Source organism: Penicillium expansum (assembly GCF_000769745.1).
Source record: "Penicillium expansum strain MD-8 chromosome Unknown contig206, whole genome shotgun sequence".
Lineage (NCBI taxonomy): Eukaryota > Fungi > Ascomycota > Eurotiomycetes > Eurotiales > Aspergillaceae > Penicillium > Penicillium expansum.
In genome coordinates, this window is record NW_015971476.1 from 1 (window position 1) to 9,444 (window position 9,444).

At 46.5% G+C, this 9,444-nt stretch overlaps 3 protein-coding genes across 3 annotated transcripts; 1 reads left to right on the forward strand and 2 right to left on the reverse strand.

The window, feature by feature from the left end:
* Nucleotides 1–1,886: 1,886 nt before the first annotated feature.
* On the reverse strand, nucleotides 1,887–3,380 carry PEX2_063690 (FAD-binding oxidoreductase; the record flags this gene model as incomplete). The annotated part of the gene is made up of 3 exons (XM_016743640.1): nucleotides 1,887–2,008; nucleotides 2,066–3,221; nucleotides 3,276–3,380. 3 exons carry the CDS (start codon nucleotides 3,378–3,380, stop codon nucleotides 1,887–1,889), a joined length of 1,383 nt encoding a protein of 460 aa, XP_016593882.1.
* A 1,286-nt stretch (nucleotides 3,381–4,666) lies between these two features.
* On the forward strand, nucleotides 4,667–7,696 carry PEX2_063700 (non-ribosomal peptide synthetase; the record flags this gene model as incomplete). Its single annotated transcript, XM_016743641.1, has 1 exon — nucleotides 4,667–7,696. The coding sequence occupies one exon, from the start codon at nucleotides 4,667–4,669 to the stop codon at nucleotides 7,694–7,696; it is 3,030 nt and encodes a 1,009-aa protein (XP_016593883.1).
* A 199-nt stretch (nucleotides 7,697–7,895) lies between these two features.
* On the reverse strand, nucleotides 7,896–8,703 carry PEX2_063710 (uncharacterized protein; the record flags this gene model as incomplete). The annotated part of the gene is made up of 2 exons (XM_016743642.1): nucleotides 7,896–8,265; nucleotides 8,315–8,703. The coding sequence occupies 2 exons, from the start codon at nucleotides 8,701–8,703 to the stop codon at nucleotides 7,896–7,898; spliced, it is 759 nt and encodes a 252-aa protein (XP_016593884.1).
* Nucleotides 8,704–9,444: the final 741 nt, after the last annotated feature.

The window sequence follows — 9,444 nt, forward strand, 5'->3', positions numbered from 1 at the left end:
ATACTAACTTCCTAAATAGGTAAAAGTAAGGCTATCCCTAAGTAACTAAGTATACTAAAAATAATAGTAATAATAAATTTAATAAAAGAGGATAGTAAGGTACCTAAAATTAATAAAAAAGGTAGATAGAGAGGATATAAAGAGAGAGAGAGAGATACTTATAGAGAGAGAGATCTACTAAGGATAAGGTTTATATAGACCCTACCTAAAGATTACTAGTAAATAAGTAATTAAGCAAATAAACCTCTAAAACTATCTAATTAATACTTAATATATTAATTTCTAAGACCTAAGATAATAATACCTAGTAGGGAGAGCCCTATACGAAACAGAGCCTACCTATTACCTTAGTAGGTTTAATAATAGTAATAAGCTGTAAACCTAAAGCTATTCCTACTACCTAAATAGGTAAGATCTCTAGGTAGGCGGAGGTAAGAAAAGCGAGAGTTTTAACTAGGTAGTACTAGGCTTAGTACTACCCCTATGTGTAGGGAGAGATATATAGATACCGGGGATATTAACTAGTAGTTAAACTGTTAATAATAAGCTCCTAGGCTTATAACCTGTTAATATCTATAATGGTAGACGATGGTATACAATATGTAAATTATTGTAGAGTTTCTGTACAAACTAGGAAAGATGACTGACTAAATAGTCAGTAACTATGGGATGGCGAGCCTGTGGCATCTGAGAGATAACAAACAATTCTCTTTGTCTTAACATGGCTATTCTAAGGTTGGCAAGGAGACCCGACTTCCCAGAGAGGTATAGAGGAGGGAGCATATGCTCACCGAGCTGGAGGATACGGACTTCACTTCGAATCTGTCACAGTTACTGAAGTAATTTGCGCTTTCGTATAGATTCTAAAAAGGGTAATGTATGGCCGGGCTTGGACTAGTGGCTGGAAGCTGGCATGGTGTACTTTGTGAGTCTGCTACTCCGCCCACTGGCTATCCCACGGGGTCTTTTTTCCCCATGCGACCGGGCTGTCTGGACAGAGGCGGAGACAGCGGAGATTTATACTCTAGGGTTACCATGGTCGTAAGCGGCTCTACCCGCCAGAACCTTGGAACTCGGGGTCAAAGCGTTCTCAGCATAGTCCGCACATGCCTCGGCTCTTGTACTACATTATTGGACAGCGATCCTGCATGGACCCCTACTAATATTGAGCTCACTTGCATAGAACTAACCTTTCTGTCAAAGTAAGTGCCGAGGTGGGATTCCTGTTCTTGACTCGGGATTACGTAAAAAGCATCTCTTGCGTCATAGTTCGGCAGGCACCTCATGGGTAGCTTCTTTACTTAATCCTTCCTTAATCGCAGTTTGATTCAGTGCTATGTGTTTAATGTACGGAATAGACGGAGATTGGTCTTCAAACCTCTCAGCGCAGCTCGTGGGACAGACGACTGTATCCACGCTGTCATTATAGACACAGGTATTAACCAAAGTCTCTCGACATTGACGCCAAGGACATGCTGGGTGCGGAGATTAGTGGACGATATAACCCTAGCCGGGATATACCTGCTTCCTTCTGTTCTCTTCCCATGTTCCTTTTAGCTGACAGATCGTCATTTTATCCATTGCCGGCGCCCTGGCCTTATGGGAGAACAGGGTCCGCATTTCTATTTGTTCCAAGAAGGGAGATAAAGCAGAAATAGCATACTATCATAATGGCAATCTACTGTGATTGATTAAGAAGCCAAGATTTCATGTGATTAAGAATGAATACAGAAGATTGGCTCCCAACAACTATAGATAGGACGCAGTGGAGCTCCCCGCCAACTGCTTAGGTCAATCCTTGGACGCCAGCAACCCCACTCTTAGAAGAAGCCAGTTTGTACGACATTCATGATTGACCAGCCTACCTAATGAGTAAATTCCAGATACTAACCAGACAGCACCAGAGGGTTCAATTTGTTGAAAACGTTGTCTGGGTCGTATTTTCTTTTCACCTTGAGTAGGGCGTCAGCATTGACCCCGAACATATCTTCGGGTGTCATGTTATCATCTAAAGACAAAGTTAGCGTATATCCCTCAAATTCTGTATTTTCCCCCCGATACCCACCCTGAGTATAGCCGAAGAATGTCGACACCGTTTTATCTGGTTTCTGACCAGCTCGCCGTAACTCAGTCTCACACATAGTCTGGATTTCTTCCCCCCATGCTATAAACTCCTGGTCCTTGTTCGGATCAGTCCACTGGAGGAGAAGGGCTCCATTGAGAGTGTTCGTTCGACTTGGGAAGACAGTCTCAGCGATGGGCACACCATTGACCCTTGAAAGATCAAAATAATCGACCTCGAGACAGCTAGTAGCTAGATCTGGCGCTGTGGTGAGCTTGCGGCCGACTTCCATCAAAAGGTTGGAGGCAAATTCAGGCCGAATAGACGGAGCGAATTTCACCCCGACAATCTTTTTTCTTCCGCCAGGCGGCAAGGCAGTGTCAAGCATGGTGTTGGCCTTTGCGTAAGGCCTCATTTCCATCTCCATACTGATATTTTCCAATTTAACAAGGCTAGAGAAGTGACGCCTCCCTTCCTCCTCGGAACCATTGAAGAAGAGTACAGTGGTGACAACCGGGGTCCCAGTATCGGGAGATAGAGCAAGGACACATTGCGCTGCCGCGTTATTCTGTGGATGAAGCAGGGCACCGTTGAGTGCCTCGAGGACGACAGGTAGTTTGTCATGCGTGAAAATCATGGAGCCACACCAAACCATATTAGCCTGCGTGTGCGCCTGGAACGTCAGTTCCGCTGCCACCCCAATGTTCGCTCCAGCGCCCCGAACTGCCCAAAAAAGGTCAGGGTGCTCGTTTGCGGATGCATTTAGGATCTGTCCGTCCGCAGTGACAACTTTAGCGGAAAGAAGATTGTCAAGGACGAGCCCATATCTCGGAGTCAAATACCCACATCCCCCGCGCAAAGTGAGCCCCCCAACCCCCGTTTGGCTGACCGTTCCGCAAACTACGGCCAGGCCAAACAGAGCGGCAGTATCGTTTACATCCTTCCAAAGTGCGCCACCCTGTGCAGTAACAGTTGACTTGATCGGGTCGACATTGACCTGTCTCATACTGCCAAGATCAATCAAAATACCTCCGTTACTCGAGGAGGAAGTGTCTGTCGAATGTCCTCCACCCTTGACTGCCAGGTCCACTCGGTTGTCCCTAGCAAAGCGCAGAGTGGTAGCAAGATCTTCGGCGCTGTTCGGGCGCACAATTATTCCCTACATGTCATATTAGTCGAAGTCCAGTGTTCTTTGTGATATGACTGGCGATACCGCTCGTTGAATCCCAACTGCCGACCACCTTTCCAGGCTTTTTTCATACTCTTCAGAGTCCGGACAAAGAACAGATGCCGGCTCTTTGAGCTTAGATTTCAGCATCTGGATCTGTTCTCGAGTGATTTTGGAGATCATCATATTTCGTAGAGTAAAATCGATCTGCCAATATGGCAAAGGTCCATATATCGGTAAATGTTGGTACGTCTATTGTATGAGTGGGCAGATTGCTTTTAGTTCGATCTCACTGGTTTAAATAGTTCATGCTGAGTCCTGCTGACCTGCCACTTAGTGTCCCCTAGCGCACTGACCTGACTCCATCTTGCGTCGACACGGAAAGACATCCATCCATATGGTCTAAGATTTGCACTTGGTATGTTGGCTAAACTCAAGCCGGTAGGCCAAGAATGCAACGTAGTTTAAACAGGTTCTAAAGATCATCCAAGTCAAGTCTTGCGTAATGTTACATGGTAATTGGAAGTCCATACTTCTCTACAGTGATACCTCCAAAGTTTGGATACCCCCAAAATGGGACCCATCTCATCACTCTCACCGCCCGCTCTCTACTGCGCTAATAGACCTAGTATTATTTCGTGTTTCTACCTTTTCCCCCCTGGGTATCAATCAAATCCCTAATCCTATCGATGGCCCTTACACCCAATCTTCGTGAGCGCAGAGCGAGGACTGGTGTATACAATGTTAGCCGAATGTGTGGAGGCTGTAGTTTGACAGGCAGAATTTTCATTTTAATTAAGGTTTGGGTCCTCGGGCGCTCAAACTCTAGAGGTGTCATTCTAAACCTACAACTTGTATCACAACGTACCTAAGTCGAGAAAAGGTAATGAAAGACAGGCTTTGAGTAAAAATTGGCTGATTGGCTTGTTTCGGTCACACATGACGGACGCAGGTCTTATACTGGTATGGAGTGAAGACTATCCTTGAATACCCAGCTAGGTAAGTACATCGTGGACTTGCACAATAACATACCAAAAGCGAGTTCTGGTGCATCGAGAAAACATCATCTGTTACTCATGATCTGACTCCCAATTCAAGTCTTATTGCACATAGCATGTCCAACCGAAGAGGCAAAAAAGGATGGAAGTTTCACTGTCATCAAATGTCTGCTAGGCAGATGCCTATTCGTCGCCCCAGACAATATAGCCTAAGGATTGACGCAGCTTGCTCTTTCAGTAGGAATATGTTTTATCTTCTTAGGAAGGATATCGACGCCAGGCTGAGCACCATGTCCTATAAAACAGCTGGTGCTCTGGTGTGTTTTCTGGTAGAAGAACTCCCGAACAACAGTACAGCGATAATTGAATCGTCACACTCAGTCACACATTTGTCTCAAACAAACCTTTAATCAGCTACCTCGACTAGCATAAAGCAAAATGGAACAACGCCTTGTTCAGCGCGCAAAAGCGTCTCCCAATGCAATTGCAGTGGTCGACGGTGATACCAGCCTTACCTATCGAGAGCTTATTGCGCGAGCTGATATACTCGTCGAAAAATTGCATGAAAAATCAATCAAACTCGGGGAGCCTGTTTGTATCTTACTTGACTCAGGATATCAGCAGATTATATCGCAAATTGCTGTCCTCCGAGCGGGAGGGACCTGTGTGCCCATTGACCCATGCATTCCTTCTCTTCGCCTGGTGGCCATGCTGCATGATATCAATTCCCGCTTCGTCATCACCAGCAAAGCTTTGATGGATCGAGTGTCTGGGTTTGAGATTATCCAAGTTGAAGACGCAACTATGCAGAGTATCACCTTGAGTGATACCGCCCCAGTTCGTGTACAGGCAGGATGTCCGGATACCCATCGCAGCTATGTTTTCTTCACCTCTGGCTCCACGGGACAGCCTAAACCCATACAGGTCCTGGCTTGTGGTGTTCTGCATGTCTTAGACTCTCAGCCGGCTTCATTGCTTGATTCTTCCGACCACGTGGCTCTTGCCATGAGTCCGGGATTTGATTTCAGTATCTGGGCGGTTTGGGCATCACTACTCGCCGGGGGTACGGCCATACAAGTTCCCAGAGCGATCGTCACAGATCCGATTGGTTTCAGCGACTTTATGGAAAGCAGAAGAGTCACAGCGGTGATTATACCAACAGCGCTCTTCAATGTCATTGCCTTGTATGCTTCAACCGCCTTTCGTGGGCTGCGTCACGTCCTTGTGGGAGGAGAGCCTTTGAATGTCAGTGCAGTCAGAAAAGTCCTTATCGACGGCCCACCAACAAATCTGTGGAATGGATACGGTCCTACAGAAACAACTATATATGTAACCATATGCCGGGTCGATCTACAGGAGACACAACATCCTCGCATCAGCATCGGACAAGCATTCGGAGAATCCAAGATTTATCTATTAGACGGACAGCTCAGGAATATCACCGGGACACATCAGACTGGGGAGATTTGTGTTGCCGGTCCTCAGATTTCATCCGGATACCTGAATAGACCCAAAGAAAATGAGAAGCAATTTATCCACGTCAATGCCGCCACACTTGGAGAGCAAGGTGGAAGATCTATCCGCCTGTACCGTACTGGCGATCTGGCACAATGGAGACACTCATCTGGTTCCTTGGATTATATTGGCCGTGCAGACAAACAGCTCAAGATTTCTGGGCATCGTGTGGAACTGGGGGATATCGAGCGTACGTTGGAGAGGCACCTGCACGTGGCATCATGTGCTGTCATCCTAAACAAGAAGGAGACCTCAGAGGCCTTGGCGGCCTTTTGCATTCCAGTCGAATGCGAAACGGAAGTTCAGTGGTCTGAAATTATCAATTGGGCCAAGGAACATTTGCCATACTACATGATCCCTGCTTCAATCCAAACTGTCCAGAAATTTCCCCTTACATCCAATGGCAAGGTGGACAGAAATGCCCTGATTTCCAATTTTCACAAGGCATCATCAAAGCAACAGGAATCCGAAGTCCAGCAGTCTCCACGAGTGGACGGTCAAACTGACTGGCTCCGATTGCATCTTGAAGAGTTGCTGAATGTGTCACCACTTGACCCCCACAAAAATATATTCTCTCTGGGACTCGATTCGCTGCAGGCTGCCCAGCTCATAGGAACGATCAATTACAATAATGGAAAACGCGTGACACAGGCACAACTACATGCCAACGCTACTTTGGAAAGTCTTGCAGCTCTCCTTCAAAGCTCTGCCGAAGTCGGTGTTGAGCCGACCCAGACAAAGAGATGGGCACAAGACTCTCACCTAGCAGACGATTTGGTTTCTCCTCCAGATTGGCAATCTACTAAGGAGGGACACGTTTTCCTCACAGGAGCGACTGGGTTCCTTGGCGCACACTTACTTCATCAACTTCTGTCCATGCCGGGTGTGAAGAAGGTGGCCTGTCTGGCCCGAAGCCGTGGCGATATAACAGCAAATGACCGCATTCAGAAAGCCTTGGAAAAGTACGACCTTTGGAATGATAGGCTGGAGACAACTCAAAAAATCATCGCTCTTGACGGTGAGCTTACAGATGCCAACCTAGGCCTAGGAGAGGAGAAGTTCTCCTGGCTCAGCAACTGGGCCAGCATCGTCTTCCACAATGGTGCGCGAGTAAACTGGTGTGAACCATACGAAGCTCTTTATGAGCCAAATGTTCTTGGCACGCGGAATCTAATCCGACTCACCACATTGGGCCGACGCAAGACACTGCATTATATTTCCTCGCTTGCCGTGTGGAATGTAACTGGCTTTGTGAACAAAACGAAGCAGGTTTTCGAAGATGGCCCTCTCGCACCACATTTGGGATCCCTACCTTACGATATGGGATACGCGCAAACCAAGTGGGTGGCGGATGAAATGGTCCAGAGGGCCCGGGCCCGTGGCTTACCTGCAATTATCTATCGTCCAGGGTTCGTGATTGGGGACAAATCACAAGGTTATGGAAACGCAGATGATTTCTTCGCACGAATGATCATGGGGTCAATTCAAAGCGGTCTATTCCCCTATCTTCCTCGCCTGCGGCTGGAGTATGTGACGATTGATTTTGTCTGCTCGGCTATTTTACATATTGCTTCAAAGTCCGAGAATCTTGGCAAATCCTACCATATTGTCTCCCCGGATGTGACACAGTCGGTTGATTTAGAGGAGACGTGCAGTTTGCTCAACCAAGCTGGATATCCAGTCAAGCAAGTTCCATACCAGGAATGGTTAGAGTGGATTCAAGAGCATCCGGGAGGTCCACTGGAGCCGTTGCTTCCAGCGCTGCAGGAACAAGTCTGGGACAACTTGACTCGGATCCAGACATGCATCGACGTTCCGGTTTTTGAGACACAGAACACTGTTCAGGCCCTAGAGGACCGGCCGGATATCAATTATGTTCCTTTGGATCGGGAGCTACTGCAACGCCACATCGAGTTTTGGGTGAGCAAGGGGTATTATTCGCTAAGAAAATGACTTTATCGTTATTATTACAGTTACGCGTGAATGTATCTAACGGGAATCAAATTGAACTTATGCATTCAAACTCTTGTCAGAAGTTGTCATCTTGGTCCTCGCATAGGACTGTCTTTTGCCGGAGATTAGAGCAATTTTTCTGGGCAAGAACGTAGCTTCAAGACACAAGAGATCCGATTAGACATAAGTGAAGTACACGCTAACATGTTGGCGGCTGGTCTTCAAGGAAGTCTGCGTAGACACCATTCATAAAGTTCGGATCATAAATATCTACTTTCATGTCTGGCATGAATGTAGTTGGGTTCGGGTTCGGTTTGATCGCCTGCTGAAACTGGGCAAGCTCCACGGTAGGGGGAACCTCCACACACTGGTCTTTGACATCCCGAAGACTCTTCTGGAAGCGATCAACAAAAGCAGCGGGAGTAAGGCCATGAGCAGAGTAACGGACCCTGCTGAACTTTTCCCACGCAATGTGGATAAACTGGGCAGAAGTTTTACCGTAGAGGCTCTCGAGCTTGACGTAAGCTTCATGCGCATCCATGAATCGCTCAATCACGGCGAGTGGCTCTCTGCCAAGACCCGAGGCAAGAAGATTGCGAGCATGAATGTTCAGCTTACGCCGTTCTCCGGGGCTGATATTGTTGAGCGCCGGAGAGTGTGGAAACGCTTTGTGTCATGGCCCTTGCCACAGTGACAACTGGCTCGTCATCGGTAACGGGGTTCTCGTCAGTATCGGAGTCCAATTCGCCATTGAAATTGGCACTGGTACTGAGGTCTGCAGTGGCATTGAGAGAATCATCTTGCTCCGTGGCTAATAGATATATAGCTTCTGCCTCTCTAATAGTCACTGGTTCCTGCTTTATCGTGGTGTCATCGAGTCTGTTCATAATAACATCCCAGGAAGCAGGATCGACATGCAGAAAGGCGTCATGAAGACCTTTGCGCCATTGAGACCAATTCAATTTTCCTTGCAGCTTTTCGAGCCATTTTGGAAGCCTCAGTGGCATTTGGTTCGCCATGGTTGGGATGACTCCGATGTCTTCATTCGTGAGAATAGTAGGTAATACTATCTGAATAGTCAGTACACATTTTGTGATCCGAAGTAGGAGGTTGGTTTCAGGAGCGCTGGAATTTGGGAGAAAGGACAAATGGCTGGCAGAAAATTTTGTAGCGGCAGTAAATGCCAGCGGATGAAACAATCATAAACTCGGAGCCGCGCAATGTAAAGGGGGCGATTTTTGTGGTTTTGAACAGGAGGTTCTCGCAGAGCAGAGTGACAGCGGGTTGCGTGGGTCGAAAGACGAGTATAAATTGTGGATATCATGTCGAAAGCTATGTTACAATACATGACTAGGAACCCGAGTATTCAACACCTCGGAAAATACATGGACCGCTATGATAGTAGGCCCCATATAAATTGCATATTAAGCTTAGTCAGTTATACCCTAGCAAATTGTTAAATAGGGGATTCTTATCATTTTAGTTAGTTAGAGTCATATATATCTGTTATTTTAAACCATACATTGCAATACCGGTGATTTCTGTTAGTTATAAGCCCGGAATCGTTCCATTCGAATAGATCTATCTACATATAGATCACCTTTTAACCTTACTATCGCCGAATTAGTAGATAAATTAATACCTAAGTCAACCCCTAAATCGTCGAAGGTAACCCCTAACTCCTCGAAAAAGTATTAGAAGTCATTAATATACTAGTATTAATATAACTAATTTATATCTCTCCGCGA